At 42.0% G+C, this 24,441-nt stretch overlaps 1 protein-coding gene and 2 long non-coding RNA genes across 4 annotated transcripts in view; 1 reads left to right on the top strand and 2 right to left on the bottom strand.

Moving 5' to 3' along the window:
• beat-IIb (beaten path IIb) overlaps window positions 1–21,933 on the bottom strand; it is a 32,248-nt gene extending 10,315 nt beyond the window's left edge. Inside the window, exons 1-2 of one of the 2 annotated variants that reach the window (XM_064694366.1) lie at window positions 21,701–21,933; window positions 3,770–5,234 (exon numbers count right to left, since the gene is read on the bottom strand). In XM_064694366.1, coding sequence (XP_064550436.1) covers window positions 3,770–4,205 — 436 coding nt within the window. In that variant the 5' untranslated portion in view covers window positions 4,206–5,234; window positions 21,701–21,933. Of the gene's footprint in view, window positions 1–3,769; window positions 5,235–6,910; window positions 7,146–21,700 lie in introns of those variants that run through there. The other variant, XM_064694364.1, reaches the window with a different exon arrangement.
• LOC135436453 (uncharacterized) lies at window positions 15,458–16,811 on the bottom strand. The gene is made up of 3 exons (XR_010437533.1): window positions 16,387–16,811; window positions 15,809–16,297; window positions 15,458–15,707 (listed from the first exon to the last, which is right to left on the bottom strand). It is a non-coding gene; the product is annotated as an uncharacterized LOC135436453 (long non-coding RNA).
• Window positions 21,934–23,035: 1,102 nt separating the features above from the next.
• Window positions 23,036–23,816, top strand: LOC135436627 (uncharacterized). Its single transcript, XR_010437567.1, has 2 exons — window positions 23,036–23,372; window positions 23,440–23,816. It is a non-coding gene; the product is annotated as an uncharacterized LOC135436627 (long non-coding RNA).
• Window positions 23,817–24,441: the final 625 nt, after the last annotated feature.

Genomic DNA, 24,441 nt, shown 5'->3' with positions numbered 1-24,441 from the left:
TGTGAATGAGCAATGCCAGCAAAATGTTTTCAAAATTTGTGAACAGCGAAATTTGAGTTGAATTCTCATTACAAATTGCAATGTGCAACGCAGGACGAAAAGGACCAAGGGCTGGTCATGGTACTTGTGGACAAATTGGCACTGTTACAGTTTTGAAAAGTTGCTGACACATTTCGACTGACCAGTGCGCACATAGAGCGAGAGCGAAAAAGAGTTAGAGTGAGATAGAGAGAGAGAGAGAGAGAGAGAGAGAGAGAGGGATGGAATAAGAGCTAGACAGAGCTAGCCAGATATAATTATGTGTTGAATTATGAATTGAAATGTTGAAAAGTTTTTATAGTTTTTATGCGTTTTGAGAACTTGGCCATTCAACTAACATTTTTGGTCAACATTTATTGCTAATACCAACTGGTTGAATGCCCCTGTGTGTTTGTGAGAGAGTGTGGTTGCGTTGATGGGCTGAACGGTTTTGACGTTGTTATAATGTACTTAAATTTGTTCTCCATGGTTGGGTTCCATTTGCACAGTTTATGGCTTCTGAATGGCTTAGATATGTCTGTGCATGCGCGTGTTTGATAGTGTCAGCTATAATCATCAATTGCTTAAGCAAATAATCTCTTCATAAAACCCTCTCTTAAAAAGTATTAAAATATCAATTCAGTTTATCATTTCAGAGATTGTTGAATGCAGCTCTAAAAGTTATTTAACGAAATACACATTTGACATATATTTTCAATATTTGTGTGACTTGAATGAATATAGACTTTTATTTACACATTCGCCAATGGCGAATTCAGAAAAAATTGGTTTTCAGATAGAAATGTCCATGTTTGAACATTTAATATGGGTTTTTATTGAAGTCAAGTGAAATGCTGCAACTTTTACATTTGTCAAACAGTCATCAAAAAGCTTGTCAAAGGCCGTGAACCGTAGTAACAGCTGCATCACCAACTGACATCTGTGTATGTGTGGCTCTATAGCTGTGTGAGTGTGTATGTGCGTGGGTGCTGTGCCAAAAACATAAAAGTGAATGTCTGTGGGCTGTACCTTTGATTGGTATCGGTGTAGCATAAAGGTGTCCGCTTGATAAGTTCCTGTCAATTGAGCTATATATATTGCATTTTATTAATGAACAGAAGCTAATTTTTTCCTATTGATAATTGATGTATTTTGAACTAGTAATCATTTAGAAAATAAAATTTAAAATAATAATGGTTGCATATTTCTTACTAAAGCATTGTATCTTGTTTATTTTCACACGTTTGCATTTAACTTTGTTACATTTTTGCATATATTTAGAAGAATTTGAATTGACTCTTAAAAGCAAAATCTAACAACGAATACTATTAGTAAATAAATTTGGAAAGCATTTTCATGCCTAGCCCAATTCGCGTGTGTTGTATTTAATTATTTTTCCAAGAGAGAGTGTGTGTGTGCGTGTGTGTGTGTGGGAAATCGTTTAATGTATCGTGCTGTGCGCTTAAATAAATTTCAACAAAATGTGCGTAATTAATGCGCCAAACCGAACAAAAAGCGCGCTGTATAAATCATTTGTGGTGCGCCCGCCCGTACGTGTGTGTGTGTGTGTGTACCATATGAATGTGCGTATCTGTGCGCATTTGCGGTCAGCCTCATGTTGCACGCACAATCAGTCGCCTTTCGTTGCTTATCGACTGGCGCCATTGATTGCAGTTCATTAAGCACGCGCAGGCAGCCAGGCTCACGCACATTCCTGCCCCGTGATATGCTTCTGCTGCTGAGGATACCTACACCTGATGCTGGGGCTGGGACTCATTAGCTACGTATTGGCTGGCCCATAGCTGACAGTCGCTTAACGTGCTGCTTGACCCTTTTGGGCTGCTTTAAGGGCTGCTGCGCTTTAACCTTTTTCGTTGCTTACACATTTTCTTAATTTCGCAATGTGCCACTTGCTCTGGCTCTGGCTCCGCCCCCGCCACCAGCCTCTGATTCGTTAGCCACTCGTTGTGGTGCTGGTCATTTCAGTTGATTACTTATTCATGCATTCATTCATTTATTCATATGCCTGCAAGTTTCTGATGAGAACCTTATCAAGAGGAAGGCGGCCGTCGTCAGCTTTGTCGATTAAGTCTACATTGCGTATACGCAATATTTTGGCTCTAGTTGAATTTCCTTTTGCTGCCGGTTGCGGAAATTAATTGCGGGCCGCGCTGTTTCGTGTTTATATTTTAAATTAATTATAAATATTTATTTATCTTGATTAGTTGGGTGGCTGGTGGCAGCGTCGGCTGGCTCTTGAGTGGTTGGTTGAGCTTAACTAAATTGATTTCAGTTTATTTTAGCATAGCGCAGCGTATTCGCCTTGGGTTCGCTTGGCAAATCAATAACAAAGACTTGGCTTTAAACGTGGCTGCGCTGCCAGTGGCAACGGAACCTCAATTGCTGGCTTGGCCATTATTCTTGGCTGCTGTGGTTGCTGTTCGCTAACCGAATTCGATTCGTTTTGCTTCTCTTCTTTGTGTTGTTCTATAATTGATTGCAGCATCAATTTCAAAACGAAATAATCAAGCAATTCGTGCACACTCACACACACACACACATACACACACCAATAACCCACATGTTCCCTGATTTGGCATGTTCGTTTTTCGTTGCACACTTTCGTGTGCTGGAGTTAATTTCAGTTTTAAGTGGCAGCAACTGCGTCTGCTTCAACAGCAGCAAAAAAGCCACCTACTGCAGCTGCAAAATCAAGCAAAATTATTGAAAGCAGCAAAGCAAACGGTGAAAAACACACACGGAAAAATGAAAAACACGAGTCAATTTGTATTACTTGCTGTCTCAGCTGTGTGTCTATCTCTCTTCCCCTCACTCTCTCTCTCTCTCTCTCTTACGATTCGAGTCCTTTTACTGCTCGTTTTAGTTTCTTCTTTTTCTTGGCACTATTTTCAAATGTTTTTCCTTTCACATGTTTTTCCATTTACTCATACCCTGTTCTTACGAGCAGCATGAGGTGTAACAAGTGTATATATTGGCAGCGAGTGCTTGTATACCCATCAAATGGGCAAACGCCTTAGGTAATTTTTATAATATCAGTTAGTTGTTTATCACTATTGGGGATTGTGTTATAAAAATATGAACATTCAAGAATTCATTTTGATTCTTTGTCGAAATTAAGATATTCTCTTTAATATATATGTGCTTATGAAAATACAACAATGGTATTAAAAATAAAAAATTTGTTTTCAAATGCCTTTACTATTTACATGACAAGCTCCCACTATTTTTTTTGTCAGTATAGAGTATTACATTGTCGAGCATTATCGACATGCGCTTTTGTTAGTTATTTATTTGTTGTAGCGTTTAAGATTTGGCCCAAAAACCACAGACAGACACAAGCGTTCGGGGCCGTCAGTTGTGAGCGCGTTCGTTGCATTTACTTAGAAGCGGACTCTCATGTCTCGTCCTGTCTGCGTATATATATCTTTCTTTTTTGGCTAAAGCCACACAAAAATCTGCACAAAAATGCACGGAAATTCATCTTGATTTGTGCTGCGAGGTTCTTTTTTTTTTCTAGCTGTTGCGGGACTAATGCTGCAGCAGTTTTTTAGCTTGTTTTTTTTAGCCCATTTCTATATCACTTGACTGTGTGGCTGTGGAAATGCCTGGGTTTTTGTGTGGTCCACTAAATCAGAGACATTTAAGCGCATTTTGCTAAAAGTCACTTACGGCCTTTAGCCATAGCTCATTTGTTGATTGTTGGCTGGTCGTTGCTGCAACTCGTACTTACCACATAAGATGCACAGTAGCAGCAGCCACTGCAGGATGCTGGTTGCAATGTTGTTGCTGGGCTGGCAGTGACACCTACGCGCGGTTTTTACCACTCCTGTCGCTGTTGTTGTCATTGTCATAGTCATAGCCGTAGCCGTCGCCGTTGTTGTTGTCGTCGCGGTGTCTGCTGATGTTGATGGCAACATGTTGACCGAATTGCTGCCGCTACTCGAGCTATGACTTTGCATTTCCGTGTTGGTGCCACTAATGTTGGTGCGTTGTTTTGACCTGATGAGCTGGCACTTACAGTCCGACGCGTGTGTGAGTACCGTGGGGAGCACTGTGAGTGATGTGGATAGCGTTGATAGCGTCTGCCACATTGCCAGCGAGTCGCGCTTTTTGGACACTTTGCGAGCGTTTGTCACCGGCCCTGCTCCGGACTTGCCGCCTGACATTAATTAAGTGTGAAATTAATGGACCGGCAGAGATGTGCAGCGGGTAGCTGACGAGCGAGTTAATTAATTTGGCACGCTGTTTGCCAGATTAGGCTTAATTTGGCGCGTTGCTGGAGCTGGGGCTGGGGTCTAGTCTAGCATGCATTGGGGAGCATTTTTATAAATCATTAGCCGCACTTGTAGTTTTTGGATTAGTTCATTTATTAAGTCTCGAATTTAGTTTGGTTTATTTATTAATGTCCTTTTGAGAAGTTTACTTTTCATTCCTCGACTTTAGTTTGTTGTTTGTATCTAATATAATAAGAGTATTTGTATTTGATTTTTTATTTTGACTCTCTGCTCGCTAAAAAATTAGAAATGTTTTTACTTTGACTTTTTTTTCACTTGATGAATTTATGCATATGTATTTTTATTTGATATTCGTTTGTAGATTTTTCAGCACGTTTTTATTTTGATTTATTGTTTTCGTATTTTCAATTTTGATTTCAGGCTTACGCACGGCTGCCTCCACTTTTGAACACACCGCCTACAATCCGTACCACAAACAGATCCTCCGCTCTTCGCTTTGTTTATCTGCTTTTAATACGTCATTCTGCAATACCGCTGCCGCAGAGAGTCACAACGAGCGCGTCACACAACCGACAGATACAGATACGCAGCCGACAGAGATACGAATGCGACTAAACACGCACGAAGTGTTTTGCGGGTATGTTGTTGTTGCCATCGCCGCTTAGCAATAAATTTGAAATGTTGCCGCTGCTGCTGCAGCTGCTTGGCAACATGCTGCTTACGTTTTCTGTATGTAAGTATGTTGCCAAGTGCCCAAGTCTTATGTTGCCGGGAAAGTGTCGTTGCTGTTCGTTAGATTTTCCGCTGTTTCGGCTGCTTTTCCGCGAAAATTTTTGTTGCTTGACGTTTATAGGCGATTTTAGTGCTGCGTCTAATTGCTTCATGTGGCAGACACACTTGCCCACACTTACACATACTCACACATGTACAAAGTTTCCTAATGGTCTGGCCGGCAATTAGCTGGAAAGAGATAGACAAATAATGTTTCAATTAGTTGTTGACAAAGCAGCGCAGGGCAAAAATATATATTAATTTTATTGCATGCCGTTAAACTCAGCCAAGTTCTAAATAAATAATTTATGACCAGGCAAGTGCAGCTCCTGAACCTAAGTCGCCTCCCGCTCCCATTCCCCCAGCAAACAGAGACGGTCGCATTTCAGCGGCGATCACGTGCCACAATTTCCCGTTTGATTTATGAGACTCCACGGGGCACTCTGATAAGCATTTGCGTTGACCTTAGCGCGGTCAATCGGTATGCGTTCTATTCAAATAACCTAACATAGGCATATATTATATTGCATAAGTGTGTGTGTATCTGTGTATATGCTTATATAGCTGGCTGGCTAATTGGCCAACAACCGCACGCTCTCTTTGCTTGAGCCCATCAACAAAGCCTTTAATTGATGCTGCCAATGGATTTTCGAATTTACCCGTTTCATTATTTATGGCATCCCGCGGCTGCTTAATTATGCGCTACAATTCCGGAAATGCACTTTTTCAAATCCTTTAAGCTCTGCATCTTCCTCATCTGCCCGTTGGCATCGTGGCTACAAATTGTTGTTGCCTTTATCCCTTGATGTCGTCATTCCAACCCGTTGTACCCCGTTTGGTGGAGGCTCAGTCCAGCTAAGAGGCGTGGCTGCGCATAACGGGGAATTGCTGTTCGCAGCACCCAAGTTGGAAAGAAAAACTCAAATATGAATAATGTGCAGAGAGGGTATATCATAGATATGAATTGTCTTTTATACAAATTCTTTTTATGATATGAATTCAACTTTGGTTCGGCAATACTTGACGAATACTTTCGAAAACTACAGATTCTATATAGAGTATCTCAAAGTTGGTGATCTCTGCCTCGCTTAATAATTTGGTTATTGTTGGAACTCGGCGCAATAATGAAGCAGCGGCATTTCGCATAATGCCTCGTTATAGGATTGCAGTCTAGTTAAACCAGCGATTGGCCGTTCAGTTGAGCCAGAAATCACTTCCGGCAACTATAAAAGGGTTGGGTTTGGGTTGAGGAAAGGGTGGCAGATCGGCTGCACTTCACACATCATTTCCTACGCTCAACATTTATTATCCCATTTGTATGGGACCAAATTGTCACAATTACACGACAATGCATGCCGTTGAAGAGGGTGGAGGGGCATCTATATTTAGTCAGAGGCTGCCTCCGTACTGACAGCCCTTGTTGTCGGTGCTGTTCCATTGTCATTGGCAGGCCTACGCGCGGCTTCATTTATCACATTTTGTCATTGTGTGTGCGCCGCCCCCGAACTTTGCTTCAATCTTTTGTGTTGTTGCATTTTATTAATTTGTTTGTCATATTTTTACGTTTGTTTATTGATTAAAATGTGCACACAGACGCATCTCGGGGAAGTGCGGCCGGGGTCATTGTCTGCACCCAGCTGTTGCTGCTGTTGTTGCTGCTGCTCTGCGGTCGCATCGCATTGCTGCTGTAAACACGTGTTTGCAGCAACATTATTATTGCTCTCGCCTGCAAACATTATTTTTACTGTCTACATAGGATGGGCCTATAATATTGATATTGTTTTTGTCTGGTATTTTTACGAAAACATCGTTTTTTTTAATTATTGCCGCACCCGCCACCTCCATTACAACTGATTTATTCCTACCTTTGTATCGTACTGACAGGCGGTCTGAACCACCCCCCGCCTCCCAATCGCATTTGTTTGTACAAATTATTATGAAAGACAATTTTGTCAGCCGCATTTTTCATACATTTGGTTCGTCCTGTTTCTGTTATTTGTTTTTCGGTTGTTTTTGTGGGCGTTTGGGTTCGCTTTATGAATTTTATAATTAATTGTCTTTGACATATTTTACACGGCCATGGTATTTTTTTAGTCAAAGTTGAACTTGTTTCATAGCTTGATTGATTTTACTTAATATTTTGTCATCAATCATTATTCGTTTGGCGACGAGGAGACTTTAATGGAATTATATATTTTTGATAAATTTTTTCGTAATATTTTGATTTATTTATGTGGACTTCATGCTACTGATATCACTATTAAATAACTCCTTTCTATGCGATTTTCGTTAGTTTGGGAGTGACAGTGTGAGAGAAAAATATGGTGCATGAGAGAGAAACAGAGAGAATGAGAGAGAGAGAGAAAAAGGGAAAGAGTGAGAGAGCGAGAGAGAGAGAGAGCGATAGAGAGAAAGAGAGCGAGAGAGTGAAAAAAAATACAAGCACGAGAAGTTTGGGTAATTTTTGATCGATGTACATACATATTGCATTTTTTAGACCAATTTAATTTGTTCTGAAAATGCCGCTTAGATATTTTCATGCTAATTGTCTTCATGCGACGCTTGCATACATATAGTTTTCTCATCCCCGGTTCCTTCAATACATATGCTCATTGTCATTCATTTCGTGTCATTGTCAGTGAACACATTTGTATTGTAATTGACATCGCACCCAGCCTATTCAACTCCTGGCGCTGTAGGCACATGTCTTGGCAGTATCACACTTGGCCAGAAACAAACGCCTTTTATGTGGCTGCAATGCCACATACAATAAAAGCCAGGCAGCCAAAACAAATGGCAATTAGTCGGCTCTGCTGTAGGGTCGAGTTGAGTTGAGTTAAGTTGGGCCAGGCTCCAGCAGGGGGCAAGTATAAGCTGCTTAGAGCATTGTTCCTTGCTTTTAATTAAAAGCAGATTAACATTGCGCGTGTAATGTATTTGGGCGGGAGAACGCAGCATGCTCCTAACCCAAAAGACAGGTCCATAAACAAATTATTGCCAAGCTCTGGCAAGGAGACATTGACAGTGACAGTATTTCTCAGGGAGCGACTGCAGCTAACTGGCTCAGACAATTGCCGCAATGAAGGCAACGTCTTTTTAAGTGAACCCCCCACCTCTGCTGTTCTGCTCTCTTCAGTCATGTGTTGTTCTACAATGAACGATTTTTTTTTATGCAATTGCAGCTTATGTGCTTCACTGTGCCGCGGGCGCTGCTGTCGAAGTCGCTGGTGCTGCTGGTGGTTGATGGTGGTGCGTCTGCTTGTTACTCGCTACATCAGTCACCGCTCACTTGACACATTTCGCCTGCCATGCAATTGGCACGAAGATGTTCCCGTCACGTGGTCATAAAATCGGCGAGCAGCCAGCCGGCGAGGAGTCGGCAGAAGGCGACATCTAAAAATATCTACAAGTTTTTCACACCAAATTGCCACAGCAGCGGTGGCAACAAATTGAAATGTTTATTTCAAAGTGTTTGGCTCGCACATTTACGACCAGCGACGGCAGTTGCCAGGTGAGCCGAACTCAGCACCCGGCCATCCCTCCCCTCCAGCCGTCACCTAGATTAGCCAGCGAGCTCCTCAGAGTTGCTTAGCGCGATTGTCATAAATCTGTCGCGCCAGAAAGCGCCCAAAATTGTGGGTTAAGCTGTCTGTTCAGGCATCAATTTAATTGCCTGCTGCTGGCAATGTTCGCACCACGTGAAAGACTTGCACATCAGCTTAATTACACCACGTGCCTGGTGTGCCTGATCTCCCCCACCACATTTAGTCGGAGCCGGAGGGCAGGGCGTCGAGGCGACCAGGCGACATGTGTTTAAATGTGCCAGTATTCACAGTGAAGCCTCAGTTTGGCCAACATTTACATTGCATTTAATTGCCACAAAATGCGCATAAATGCACTTTTATTAAATTCACTTTAAAATTGATTTCGCCCGCCCTGCTGCGAGCGGCATGTGGTTGCCTTAACGAGCCACAGCCACCACACTCACATACACACTTGCATACATGCATTCATGCCAAAGTGGCGCACTTGCGGTCGGGTTTCGGGCGACTTTTGCATGAATGGATTTTATTCATAATATTTTTATTTCATGTATTCGCTGCTGCAGGCAACTTGACTTTGAATCTTTGCCTCGACTCGATTCGCGACTTTTGTTTTGCCTTTTGCTCTTCTGCTAAGAATTAATTAAAAGCATTACCCAGAATTCGACAGAATGGGTTGCATTGTTGTTGGGGACACGCCTCGTTGACCCTTTGAACGCCCCTATTAATATTAAACAGAAAAACGAATAAGTTGCCGATTGTGCAAAGTTCTGGCTAAGCGCTGCGCAAGCCAAATTATATTTTTTTTGTTAATAATTTTTCTAGATAGTTAAATTTTAATAGGATTCCATTGGATACCATTAAATAAATAGCCCGAGATTTATTATTCCGACTTCCTTAATTTTGCTATATATTATGTTTCTTACTGCTCTGCTAATTTACTCCTAATTTACAAACTTAGATGTTAACGCAACCTGACAGGCAGTTCAGTTTTGGTAGGGAAAAAAAAGATTCTTCATATTATAAAACTGCATCTTTCTATATATAAAACTGTTTGTCCTGACTGACTGACTGATTGACTGACTGATAAGGAATCAACGCACAGCCCAAGCCGTAAGCGCTAGGAAGCTACCATTTTCACTGTAGTTACCTTATGTGAAGAAGATGCACGTTAAAAGGGGTAAAAATCCTATATAGACATAGGTCGAAATTTCCGACTCCCATAACTCAGTCATATCTCATTCGATTTCCACGAGGTTTGGCTCTTTCTTCATGGTTTGACCTCTAGATCAATTTAAGCATATATATTCGGACACATTAATCTTGGTCAAAATTCATATGAAAACGGTACCTCCAATATAGACATAGGTCGAAATTTCCCACTCCCATAAATCGGTCAAATCTCATTCGATTTCCATGAGGTTTATTTATTTTATACGTACCACGGGGAAGGCCGGGTTATACCCGCTAGTGTTATATATTTTGCCAACGCTTGATTTAATTTGCCAGGTTCTATCACTTTTATAAAATGGTATTGAAAGCGTGTTCTTATTTTAAGGGATTTTGGTTGAGTTTAGATTACAACAAGCACGACTATTAAATCTTTGACACTTTTGCCCTCTCTGGTTCATATACTTAATGCGTAACGGAAGAAAGTTTCAATGGCATCAGCTCTGGTCGCAGCTAATTGGATTTGCTGGGCTTTCGTTTTCGTTTCAGCCAAATCTCGCCCATTATCCAATTACGCAAAGAGCCGAACTGAGTTACGGCCGTTAAGGTCAAAGTTAAGCCAGGCTGTGGTCGAGGCGCACTTGAAATCTAATTTTGATAATAAGTGCGAGAAGAGCAAAGCACCCAAAAGCGGATGCCCATTTCATAATAATACAATTTGAGCACAATTATCTTAACAAATTAAGCTTTAACCGCAGTGCACTTCAATTTTTTGGTTTCTATTGGTATTGTTGTTGTTGGCGTTGTTGTTGCTCTTGCCCAACAGCTCATTTTGTTGGCAACTGGCGGGCAGCGTGGAGTGCCTTCGCTCCGCTCAATGCATGTAATTAAATTGAAATTTCAATATTGCCCATGGCCCAGGACCTGGCAGGCAGGCGAAAAGCACGACCCAGGCAGCAGCTGTCGCTCCATGGCGGCACTTGCTCATATTTTGTTTTTTTGTATTTTTTTTGGTTTTGCTGGTGCCCCTTCCAGAGCCATGTTGTTGATTTATAAGCCGTGGCCAAAAATGCTGCAAAATTAAAGTGTAATTTATGTGTTTGGTTTTGGCCCGCGTATCCGCTGAGTTCGCGTCCTGTTTATCCGCCTTATGTCTTACTTGGCCAAGTGCGTAATGCGGGGCGACCTTGTGGCCCCAGTGACCCGGGAAAAAACCGGCTGAGCTTAATGTGGCCTGGCCAACTTTGACCCCGCGCTCTCTGCACCTGGCCTACACACACATACACACGCGCGCAAAGTGTTAATGTTTTTATGTGAATGGCTGCCTGCCTGCCTGCTAGCCTCCCAGCTTCCCAGCCTTGCAGTCTGTCTGCTTGCCTGATGATGCTCGTATGTCTGCGCCTGTGTCGAGTGTCCTTGTGATGTGCCGTTTGCCACTTGAGTTATTTAAATTGCGTAAGTGTGGACGGGCAGTGGCGAGAGGCAACGTGAAAAGATTGATAAAATATGTTAATTGCGCTTGTTGTAGCCCTTACCGAACCGTGGCCCAGCCATTCCCTGCTTTTGGCTCGAACGAGTGTCAGCTCCTGCATGAAATTGTCGCCAACAATGCTGAAAAGTTAATTTTCTTGCCACTCGGTAAACGCAAATTAAAAACATTTTAATTATGTTTATGGCATACATCCGAGCGCTGCTTTTGATAAATTGAATTGCTGCGTGAGTCTTTTGTTGTCGTGCCTGCAGAGTGGAAGAATAAGTTCTCTTGTAAACCTCATCTAATCAAGGGCATTATCCACTTGCATTCCTGCGCTTGAGCTTGTGTTGTTTTGTACATAATTTAAATGGATGCATAAATGTGAAGTGCGTAGATCCCTTATACCCTTATCTGCAGGTTCCACAATAATTTCTTCGTTTTTTGCTGATGCATCGCTAAAGTTTTGCATAAAACGAACTCTTTGTATAATCGTTGTAATAATAAATATTTTATGAACATTCGGGGGTGTACAGTAGGACGTGGGGCAAAGCCAGGGCAAAGGAAGAAGTTTGTTAAGCAAACTTAGAATACCCAAACCATTCACAGCTTACAATGGTAGTCATGGTAGTCGCTAAAGATTTTCGCTCTCCTGCTGTGAAAATCTTGCGCAATAAGCAAAAATAAGTAGGGTATTTCATTTCAGATGGGCGTTTGTTTACACTAATTATCTGCTAAAGAGTTAACTTTGAAAGTTTTCTCTAGTGCATCAAAGGTATCTTCTTGTCCAGCAGCTCAAACTGTGGTTGTGGGGCAAGGGGAAACGTCTCTATGGGGCAATTGCGTGAGGCCATACCTGAGGCCCAAAGTGCCCATAAAGATGTTTGGGTTATGTGACTACAAAAATATCTACAGAAACCTCAAGACAACTGCTATTGATTTGCAAAACAAAAAATAAACAGAGCGAAAATTGGAGAAATTTAAATATGTGAATGCGAAATACGTTTTGCATCATCCGCCTGACCGACAGTCAATACAGACGTATGCTCTTTGAATCCAATTGGGTAACCTTTGACTCACACAGAAACATACATACACGCACAAGAACAAACACATACACATGTCTTCTTACTGTTATCGTATTGTGCATGGAAGCGTTTCTCTGTTATTGGCAGCCAATCGAAAGAAGAAGAAATCTGCCGCTGTTGCTCTTTTCAGTGGCAGCAATTACCGACCTTTGCTATGCGTGTGCTTGTGCACGTGTGTGTGCTGGTCACATCCAAATGTTACATAATCAAAATCATAGCAGTAGCTGCAAAAAAAAAAAAACAGAGCAGCCAAGCCGAAGAATCTTCACTCTAGACTCAACTCTTGGTAGCCGCAAAAACCCTGTCGAGTTCTTTTGTGAATGTAACTGGATGAAAGCGTGTGTGTATATTTGTGGCTTGTGTATTTCCTTCCTGCTTGGCGTTTTGACTTTGTTGACTCAATTTCCGTATTTAATGACCCGTTACCAAATATGCCTGAAATTTTCAAGCCAATTCCCGAAACTGGCTGCCCAGCTGCTGCTGCTCAGTTGAGATTGTTTGAGTGTAAATGAGCGGTTTCATTCCGGAGTTTATGCTGTGTTTACCGCCCAGCTTGAGCGCAGCTCGTTGACTCTGGCATAATATAACTCATACGCAGCGTATATTAAAGGGGCGGATTATTAAACGCATCAATTTGTTGGACTTATCGGCTTTGAAGCTCATCACAACCTATTGCAGCATTTATTCAAACGCTTCCCCCTTTATCCGCCAAAGTCAATGACAGAGCGCTGAGCGCATTATAAGCGCAGCTTATGGCAGCATTTTGGAGTTGAAGAGCCTTTGGCGATGCGGGGAGAATGTGGAATGAAAACAAATAACGAAATGCGATACACAATTATAGCCTAATCCTAGGCAATAATCAAATGCCATAACCTTGTCCAGAACTGAACTGAACTGAACTGTGTGAACTCGCCACTATAGCAACAGTAACAACATCAGCAACAATAACAACAACAAGAACAACAAAAATTGTGGCTATAACAATAGCAACATGTGTGGGTGTCGCATTGCTTTTGATTATGGCGCATAAATGTTTTTTAACAACGGCTAACAAAAGCAATCGAAAATCGAAAGGCGAAAGGCGAAAAGCGAAAAGCCCTGAATCTGAAGCGAAAAATGAAAATCAAAGGCGTTTGCGGGTTTCATTTCGGACAATGACAGTTTCGACTGGGCTGGCATTCAGATCCGGGGCACATAAACAACAATAAATACGACTCTGGCAACCATTGAGCATATTATTGGGGCAAGGCATACTAAGGCAGCGATTTGGCATGCACGGTACGTTCTGGCCGTTCTTGTGCGTCCTTGTGCGTGTCCTGTCGCCGGACCGGCCGTTGTTTTCAATCCTTTGCACCAATAAACTTTTTTATGTTGGCTATTTGTAACCTTTTTGGATTTAACCGCCGCCAACGGCCTGCCGCCCTGCTTGATGTGGCCTAATAGCGGTTTGCTTTCTTTCACTTTGATTTAAAAATATGTTTTACCCTCGCATCACACTTAAAAGACTCCTCTGGCTGCATCTTAAGCAGATATGGTAAGGGATATGTGCTGTCCCTTCATTGTCCAACTGTTTGCTTCTGACTTTGTAACGCATAATTTCAACATAATAGCACTCTGTCGTCTTTGTCATCCTTTGTCCGTTGTGTCCTCTGCCTGCGAATTGAGATGTTTGTAAAATTGGGTAACATCCTTTTTTTCTTCTTCTTTGCTTGCATCGCCCTTCTTTTTTGATTTTTTTTTTTTTTAATATCCATTGTTTATTGTTTGCATTTCACTGCGATTACCGCTGATTGTGTGCATTATTAATTTTGTGTGCTTATCAGTTTAAGCGCCTGCTTCAAAAATTTATTACTTTTAAATGCAATTCATTGATTAATTTATAGTCCAAGCGCAGTTCACAGCATCTGACAACAGCTCCATGAAAAATTGATATATAGTATTTCATTTACCGCGAAGCGTCGTGCTGTTTGTTTGTTCAATTGTTTGTTTACTCGATTAAAGCGTTAATTATTTTATTAAACACACGCAAGAAGTGGATCGAAGTGAAGTGGAATCTGCGGCGGGTCCTCCACTTTCACGTAGTATTACAAATAGCTTTATTTATTATTGAAAAACTCACTTTTGACTGGCCGAGCACTGAGAGGGAAACAAATACTCTGGATGATGTAAATATAGGAAAGTGACCAACAAATTTGGTTTTGACTTGTTTAAAAAAAAAATTAATCAAAAATAAATTTGGAAAAATAAAATTAATATAGCTTTGACCTTATTGAAATTTTTACATGAAGTACTCAACATTAAGCTCGGCGGTTAACGTGATTTCATAGTCTTGGTCCTTACTTAACTCAGTTGTAAAAGAAAGTTTTTATTTCACTTGTGCCTACGACTAATTCTATTGGTGTGTCCGGGGTCCAACATGTTTATTTCTTGATTTTATGTGATAAATTTTGTACGTTATAACCAAAGTTTTTGTGAATAATTTGTAGCGCAACATAAAACAGATAAGTTGCGTACAATAAGCGAAAACAAGCATCAACTACTAAAAAGTCTGCACGCATGCGATCCCGAACTTACAATATAAACAATAATCATACACAAATAACATCGAAGTCAATGAATGAATTGTTAACTGGCATATCAAAATGCGTCAATAAAAAATCATAAAAATATGATTCAGCCAGTCGTGCATGATGGGCAGAGATCATCACCCAGTCGTCCATGGCCAGAAAACCCACCGACATCTTTTCCACGCTCCCACCACATGTACGTCAGCGTCATCAACGTTATTGTCATTCGTTTGCTCATCATACACGCACACACACACACACACACACAGACACACACACATGTACCAGTGTGCACACATGCATAAGCTTCAGCTTGTTTGTTACACATACCCAATAAATTTACATTTTTATCGAAAAAGTTTCAGAGCATTCGCTGTTCTCTCATATTGTTGCTCATGTTGTTGAGCTGCTTGTTGTTGTTGTTGATGCTGTTGTTGTTGCTGTTTTTGTTGTTGATGCTGTTGTTGTTGCTGTTTTTGTTGTTGCTGTTACCGCACTAAAGCGGAAATATCAAAAATAAATCTCTTGGCGTGTTTCCGTTTCTAGAATGTCAAATACCGAGTCTAACATTTATAATTGGCACACACAAACACACGCACACAAATACACGCAGAAACACAAACCCACACACATACACGTTATTGAAACAAAAACAACAATTTGCGACTTTTAATGGCACCATCATTGACTCAATCATTTGTGAAAGTTTCATTTGCCACTCAGTCCCAGTGAATGCCAAAGCCTTGCTTTCTTTATTGTCTCTTTTTTTTATGTTCCCTCACTTTTAATTCCATGTGTGTCTCATCTGTCATTGTATCTGAGTGCTGGAGAAGAAGAAAATAAGGAGAGATGACTGTAATTAGCAGCAGAGCATTTGCTGCTCTACTGTCACAAATTATATGAATGCAAATTGGATGACATTTACGTAGTCTAGTATAGTTTAGTATAGCATAGTTTGACAGTTGGAACAGCAACTTCTTTTTTCTTTTCGAGCAACTTCACACAACATTTTCTCAAGTTTCTCCAGGCTGAATGGCAAATTGAATGATTTGTGACTTTGGCAACTTTTTTGCCTACTTCTTAAGTTGCTCCACTAACAAATACTTTACGGCTCCCCTGTGTATATTGCGCCAGACAGGGCAGGAGCAGCGTATCCAATATGTCACCATTCCCCAAAGTATGCAGGCTTGGATTTACCTGCTATCAGCGGCACGTCCTCATTTTATTGGGGATCCGCCTTTTGTCACACATTCCCCCTGTTAGCACTTTTTTCTTTTGTGCTATATGTGCCGTAACTTTGCTTTGCCGTTGTTTTGGTATTATACCCTGTACACTCTTTAAAGATAACTCGAAGAAATCTGGGTACCACGTTGATATCTTCCTATAAATTATGTTTTCCTGATCAGTTTCAATCCTAGAATCCGACAATTAAATTCCTGCGTCAAAGCATTCTTTTTTCTGTAGCTCGGAGCCGAGTTTCTTTCTGCAGCTTAATACACATACATATTCATGAGGTTGAATGTGTGTTAGACATCCTTAGCTATCTCCGATTGGAACATACTCGCCTAGGGTTTTCTTTTTGTTGTTGCTACTCCTGCTGCTGTTACTGTAGCTGCTGTGGCTTATTGACATGCGACGCGCACTGCGTATATATCCAATGCGTCCTCATTAGTCAAAGAACTTCAGGCTCCACAACAGTTCGTTCCGTGTTGCCCGTCAGTTAGGCATTCTGTCACCAGTCAGTCATTCATTCCAGACATTCATTTTAGCGACCAAGCAGTCATGTTGATGCTGCGAAACTGAAACAACAGAAGAACGCCAAATGACTTGGATCTACAAAGCGAAAAGCGCATTGGAAAAGTCGAAAGAAAAAACCAAGAGTGTGTCTTGAATACTTTTGTTTTTTTAAAGTAAAGTCTTACAGGAAATATAATACAAAGCTAATGCCAATCGATAGACGGCCTCCCTCACATCTAGCATTATAAACCAACATTTTGTTACAACATTTTGTTAGAACAACATTTTGTTAGACTTTAATGAACAAATTCAAAATATTTACGATAACACCTTAGGCAAACTTTAAGCCAACGCTTTTCACATAGTTCAGCGAAAAAAGTCAATAAGCCCAAATACAGAGAGCTTCCTTTGGCGAAGAGGACCAAGTAAAAAACCCTGGTCAGATTGAAGTAAGCTGAAAGTGCAACAAGCCCGAGTTGCGGGTGTATTAACGTGCAAGCTGGTACCCATGTATGTATGTGTGCGAGTGTGTGAGAGCATACGCTATGTGTTGCAAATTTTTGCAGCTCTTGGATCAATTCCACGTTGTGCGTTCCCAGCTAGGATAAAGCATCTGGCTGCAGTCGGGGGGGTGCTGGGGCAATGCAAAAATGCTGCCGCTTGGCGACCACTAACGCGGACACACTGTGCGTATGAGTTATGCAGATAACAGCCGCGGTTTTTCAGGAACCTCTGAGAGTGTGTTACTCAAAGGCATCGTAATTCTCGGCGTTTTTTCTGTTTCCGAATCCAAGCAGTGTGTGCAAGCTCTATATCATGTTCTTCTTTTGAGACTTAGTTGAGTTATTGGATCCATTGAGAGTAAGGTTGGGTTATTGTTAGCGGTTCGCGGAAGTTTTCTTGTCGGTTTGCCATACTATTAGCCAACCGATGAAAATGTTACCTTACATAGAAGAATTTTTTCAAGCAACCTGTTATAGGAAAGATAAGTTTTGTGTCGGTGGGATAGTGGAATATTGAGATAGTAACATTTTATCAAAATTCAGCTTTTGTTTAGCTAAAATACTGCATACTTAAATATATTATTTTTAAGCTGGGCAGGGTGTTTGAAAATTGCAGCTTCCCTACTTGTGGTGTGCTTTTGTAGATTTTGTTGTTTCAGCTTATTTTGTGGTTTTTTAAGCGCATGGCTTTTCTTTAGTTAGGTTATTTGGACTTTGTTACTTTTTTTTTGTGAATGCCTTCGTTACTTTTAGTGCGGAGCTTGGCAAATTTAAATTAAAACTTCGGCACTTTGCATTTCATCCTTGACTTTATGACTTGGGTTAACATGGCAATGAAATTGCTGTTCCCTCCTGTTTTTGCTGGGGTTTGTATGTGAAACTTTGTGTCGACATTGTGGTTGTAAAGCGTCAAACGCTTAAAACTTAAATCAGTTTTTGGCTTTTCCTTTTTTATGTTTTATTTATTTTTTATTAATGTGTGCAATGGCTGCCAGCCTCACGACTGAAACGTCGCTGTCGTTATCGCTTAAGTTTAAAGACTCGAAATTTACAAATTGGCTAACTCCGCGCTCATTTTCACTTCGAATCTCCTTCATTTCATAAATTGCCAACGAGTTTTGCATTCACATGAATTGTTTCCAAATTTTGAATATTTTATTTTGCCCAACCAGTTTTCGGGTGCCTGTAATTTCAGGAGTGCTCTTCGTCCTGTCGCTGAAATGTAAAATGCTTCTTTGAATATTTTATACATTTTTCATTCGCGCGTTATATCGCAAAATAATTTTCCACACATTCCTGGCGAAACTTTGACATTGAAGCGAGCTTCAATGTGAGCGCATGTGTGAGTGGGTGCGTGGGCGCGCGTGTATGTGTGTGTGTGTGTGTGTGTGTGTGTGTATGTGTATGTGCTAAACATCTGAAGCACGTCTGCCTCTTCGTAAGGAGGCCACCAACATTACGATGCTATGGCGCTGGACCTGCTGCGGGCTCCTGCAATTGCATGCCTTGGCCCTTAGCACCCGTTTGCCAGTAAATTTGCATATGTGTGTGCGTTGTATTATGACGTGTGAGCGGTTGCGTGTGTGTTGGTATTCATTTTATGTTGAAATTTATGCAATGGCTTAAATAAGCGCAAAAATGGCATTTTACCCTTGGCAAGTGACAAAAATGTGCGCGTTTAGTAAAAATAATTATGCATCACACAGTTTTCGGACCAATTTTTTTCTATACACATTTTTTTATTTTGGCTAAAGGTGCCACCGAGGAGCGTACGAGCAAATTTTAGGGGCTGCATTTTAAGTATTTTGTGTCAAGTGAAACTTTGTGCACCGCAAACTGCTTTTCTAAACATTTGCAGATGGCCCTCGGGTCTGCTGCAGCAAGTTGAGTGTGTTTACGTGCATGTTTGCATGGAGTTCTTCTCAGCACAGCTTTTGTTTGGGTATTACAAGGTAAGGTCGTAGACCACATTTAGTTTGTTGACAAAACAACTCGACTGGTCAAAGCCACGAGTTAGATCTCTGGAGCAAGTTGTTTAAAAATAGCAAATGCTTCAAATTCTTCTGCGATGATGCGCATACTTTATGTAACATATGCAAAGTAATCGCTAGCAGTGTTGTCTTTGAGTTTCAATTTTCCCGCACACCCACATTTTTTTGCGGTTCGCCGTTTACCTGTTTATGCAAAATCAATAAACAGCTTGCGACAAGTGTCAAAAGCGAGCTCAGAAAAAAATTGTTTGCATGTCAAAGAGGTTAGCACCTAGCAACAAGATGATGATACGCTTTCAGCAAGGCCAAGAGCAAGAGCCAAGGTGAAAGCAACTGAACAAAATTGACAAAGTTAAGTTTTGAAGGGTTCAAAGCTCAGGCAAAGAGAGCTAAGCAGGGAAAGGTAGAGCAACACATCAAAAATCAATTTCCTGCTAGAGCAAATGAAAAGCGAAAACTTTTGGTATTAGTTTGCCAAAGTGAAAGTCAGGCTGGGCGAAGAAACTTGAAAGTTGGCCACAACTTTCACCTGTCACTGCTTCGTTGGCAATAAAAACGATCGCAGTCAAAGTCAAATCCGCTGCCACAATCAGCCAAACAATCAATAGTTTGATTAGCTCCGAGTGCCACGTGTTGACGCTAACAACAACAAAAATAACAACAACAACAGGGGCAACAAGAACTACAGGAAAGAATCAGCTCTAAGCCAAAAAGTTTTGACAGCAAAAAACTTTTAACTGTTGCTTATCTGTGAGCGCGCCGAAACTTGATGCAGCAGCAGCAGTGGCAGCAGCAGCGGCAGCAGCAGCAGCGGCAGCAGCAGCGGCAGCAACGCCCACAATAGCAGCAGTTGCCCGCAGGCATTTAGCTGGCATTTATTTGAGCAGATACATATAGTAGCTGGAGTATGTGTATCTATGTGTATGCACAAACACAGCTGAAAGTCAAATGGCAAAAATATGCACATAAATTTCTAAGATTTAACTGCAAAAATAAAAAACTTGCAAATGCGCACAGATAACCAAATACAGAAACTGCAAAACAATGGCAACAACAACAGCAACAGCAACAACAATTACAGCAAAAACATCCTCATCAAGGAGCAGCAGCGGCAGCGACAACAGCAGCAGTGAGATACATTTAATAAAATTAAACAAATTGCAGGGCCCTCTACCTTGCGGCCTTCTGCTGCTACTGCTGCTGCTGCTGCTGTCGAGCGGGGAGCTCTTGCCGAGTCTTGAATTATTGTCAACGAGCGACAAACTTTTTTCTGTTTTTTTTTTACAAATCCCTCGACGGCCACGCCTCCTGCTTGTTGCCAAATACAAATGAGTTGTCTGGGGTGGGGGAGGCGCAAAGCAAACGACAATTCATGTAAATTGCTTAATTTATTAGACTTTTTGCTGGGTCGGGCGGGCAAAAGCAAAGCTCCCTACGCCGACTCCTAAAGGGCGCCTCGCACATCCGGCTGAGCCATGTGGCTTCTTGCCTTTGACTGTGTCGCGACTTTGGCTTAAGTATTTCATAGCTTGCCGCTGTTGTTGTTATTGTTGTTGTTGTTGCTGTTGCATGGCTGGGCTTTTCTATTTGTACGCTGTAACAATTTTGCGCGCGGGCTTTGACGGGCTTTTGTTTTATTTGCCGGTACAAAAGTTTTGCCAGCCATTTTCTTGACGCTGCTTTATTTTCTTTCCCCGTTTGCCAACGTTTCAACGTTCTTCTTCTTTGTGCTGTTCTGCGAATTTGTTATCTTAATTCTTGTCATTTAAAAAATCTGCCACCATTTGTTTTTAAATAAAACTCAAGGCAATTGAATTTGTTAGCGCAAAGTTTTCTTCTTTTTTTTTGGCCAACTTTATCGTGTCATTTTTGTTAGCCTTAATATGCTGGAAAACAGACGGACATATGTATGTATAGGTATATATGTTATATGTGTGTGTATATAATTTGGCAACAGCCAGGCGAGACTCTCGTGTTACGCATACGACCCGATGCCATTAGAAACGTGTAGAAAATGGGCAACTGGCACGTAACGAAAGGAACGCACGGTAAGTTAAGGTAAGCAATTCTTATATTACGCCCTCCACCCCGCCGTTCTGTCGTCGTCAGCTTAATGGCAGCATTCATACAAATCACGGCTGCCTGCGCCGGAGCTTGGCTGCCATTGCACTTTTCACTGTTGTTACTGCCACTGCCACTGCTGCTGCTGCTGCCACTGCTGTTTCCTTTCTTTTTATTATTATTTTTTTTTTCTTTTTTTGGATAGTGGCATGAATAATATGTACACGGCGAAATTCCATAAAATGCAAGTAAAAAAGGGAAAAAGCAGCTCGAGTAAAGTGCAAGCAATGCGCGCCAAGCCATATACACACACCAACACCCGAATCGGACAAGCCAGTACACACTCACACACACGCACACTGATACATGCAAGTTGTGGCAAGGCACGAGTACCCAAAAAACTAGGTTACAAGTTGCAACTTGAAACTTGACGGCGTTACTTTTGCTGCCGGCAGCTGCAAATGCAACTGCTGCTGCTGCTGTTGCGCTCAAGTTAAAGCAAAATAAAATAAATATGCAACATACCAGAAATGTTGGTGAACTTCCTTCTTGAGCTACGTTCAGTTCATGTGGTGCACTCGCCTAACAGACGTACACAGCACTTACACACACTCACACACACACATAACAGTTAGGCGAGCCACAATGCCGGCTATCACTGGACAATTATCATGTAGCATCGCGTCATTTGGCACTCGGACTTGGCTGCTGAGCCGGCTAACTGCACACCAGAAACTGGCCCGAACTGCTCCACTTTGTTGGCTGCTGGCAACTGGCAAAGCGCCGTCGTTGCAAAGCCGATGCGGCGAAATGGCAGCCGAATGACTTGCTCTGAATTCGCCTTTAATTGCCAGCGTTCGCTTGCGAAATTCGAAAAACGAGAGAGCATCAGGATGCGGCTCTTGAGCGGAAAGAGAGAATTAGAAGAAGAGAAATGGCTTTTGCCGTGTGGGGGGCGCTCTTTTGTATTGTATAACAGTTTCTCGACATGCAGTGCTCCATTTTTCTGATATCCTGGTGTGGGTGTGAGTGTGTGTGTGTGTGTGTTTGTGCGTGTGGTTATGTGTGTGTTTGAGCATTTGATTGTGTGGGTGTGTGAAATTGTGTCATTAGGTGCATTTGTTTTCGTTGTGCTTTGCCATATTCCCCGTGTTGTTGTTGTTGTTGTTGTTATTGTTGCTGCCTCTGATGTTTGTGATGCTTCTTTTTCATACCGTGTCAGTTTTAGCTAAACTTTGTCAGTGTGTGCGCGTAGGTGTGAGTGCTTTGCCCGTCAACGTGGCGCCGCTCGTTCTCGTCTAACTAAATGCCAACAATTATGTTTCGGAGTCTCATTAGTTGCAACTTAAAGTCTTCTAAAGCGTCAACTAGCGGCTGCTCGGGCTGCGGCTGCGCGGGGGATGCTCTGTGTAAATGATGCCGTTAATGATGTAAGTGCAAGCGAGTCAAGCACCTTCTTTTTAGGTCGAGTTTGTGTGTCAGGTTTATGGGATTGTTAATTGGTATTAGCTGCAGTCACGCCCTTTTTGCACATACATCTCCACATAGTATATGAATATGTATTTTTATCGTTTGGCCCGTGTGCTCAAAACCCAAATGGATTTGACAATGCAGCAGACCCAGAGACTAAAACAAAGCAGTCATAAAATGGCCCAACTAATCACGATGACGTTGACGGAAAAGCAGAGATCAAAAAAAAAAAAAAAGACCGAAACAGGAGCAGAGCAGCCACAACAAACAACGTCAACAATGGAGCCGCCTATAAAAATCACATGCGAGCGTGTTTAATGGAGGCCCAGCATACAGAAACGGAACCAGCACACTGGTTGTATGAATGTTGGTTCATGCTCTCTGCCAGGACAGGTCCGCAGGTCAGAGCTGGGCTGCATGACTGCTGACTGGTGGCATGTCCGTGGCAACTAATTTAAGCAACGCCGTTATAATTACAGTGTGTGCAGTGAGGGGCAGTAAAAGTGCTGGAAAATGATGCGCACGTGACATCCGGCAAGGCATCGCGACGGTCAGGTGGATTACTAGCCAAGGTTTGGGCTGGCCAAGCCAAAAGGCACAAAGTGAAAAAAATCTGCCAGCCAGCCAGCTAACTGACAACAACCGGATCAGCAGAGGACCAACAGAGGGAGCAGCTAGCACAAAGGCCAGCAACGAGACACACAAGCCAAAAGCAAACAAAAGCCAAGTAACCAACTGCACTGCAGTCCTCTCCCATTCAGTTTCTAAGGGGAAATTTCTTCTTTTTTTTTTAGAAAATTATGCGCTAGTCGCAAGACGCAGGCGGCTCATTTTCCATTTGTTAGCCAGCTCACAGGAGCTAACAGGCAGTTGACTACTCTGCCATGGAACATAATGTACAGCCAGGCCATGTAATTTTATACAAGCGTTTGAGGGGGCTGACTATCTACTATGTCTAGAGGAAGAAGTCTTCAAAGGAAACCCCTTTGAAATCAGGTTCATGCAATTAGGTTATGAAGTTAGGGTATACAAACTTCGGTACAATATTGTGATTTTCTAAAGGAAGCATGGGATTGAAATGGGAAGTGGGAAGCCTGGGCAGGCGCTCAAGAAAATTAGTCGCGCTTTTGCGCGCTCGTCGGAAAATAATAAAAACTGAAGTGTAAATTTACTTCCGCTGCAAAAATGTGGGCGAACGCTGACAGCTGCTGGTTTGGGCGTGGATGTAGATGTAGGCGTGGGCATGCCCCAAAGCGTCGAGGTGGACGCTGCAACTTTTTCTAATTAAGCGTACGTGCGACTGTCAGCAACATCACGAGCCACGACCCCGGCTACGACTGAGCCAAAGACAGCGGCAGAAATGAAAGCGGGGAGTGGATTAGGGCCAGGGGCACGGACAGAGCAGCTAGCTGCTAACTTGTATAACTTATTGTCGTTGACAATTGTTTTAATTGAAAAGTGCCAGTGCCTCTGAATATACATATGTATATATTAATGCATGTATGTGCGTGCGTGAGTGTGTGCTTGGGTTTGGGTAGCTTGGGTATGTATACACAGGTAGAGAGTCCTCTTGAGCTGCTTAAGCCAACTTTAAGGCAACTCCCAGGCAATAACAATAACAATTCAATCAACGCTGCCGTCCGGCTAACAAATGCTGACTCATTTATTTCCCAGATGCCAGACAAGAGCGTACATCCAGAAAATACTTGGCTGAGAGAAGCGTTGGCAACATTTGTAAGCATTTGTCTTGCCCCAAGGCGTTGTAGCTGGCTCTGCACAGGATTCTGCCGTGGCCC

The sequence above is a fragment of the Drosophila montana genome, unplaced genomic scaffold, assembly GCF_035044405.1.
Source record: "Drosophila montana isolate Dmon_TW-CO22-7 unplaced genomic scaffold, ASM3504440v1 contig_3733_1, whole genome shotgun sequence".
NCBI classification, from domain to species: domain Eukaryota; kingdom Metazoa; phylum Arthropoda; class Insecta; order Diptera; family Drosophilidae; genus Drosophila; species Drosophila montana.
Note: the sequence above shows the minus strand (reverse complement) of the source record. Positions and strands in the feature narration are given on the sequence as shown.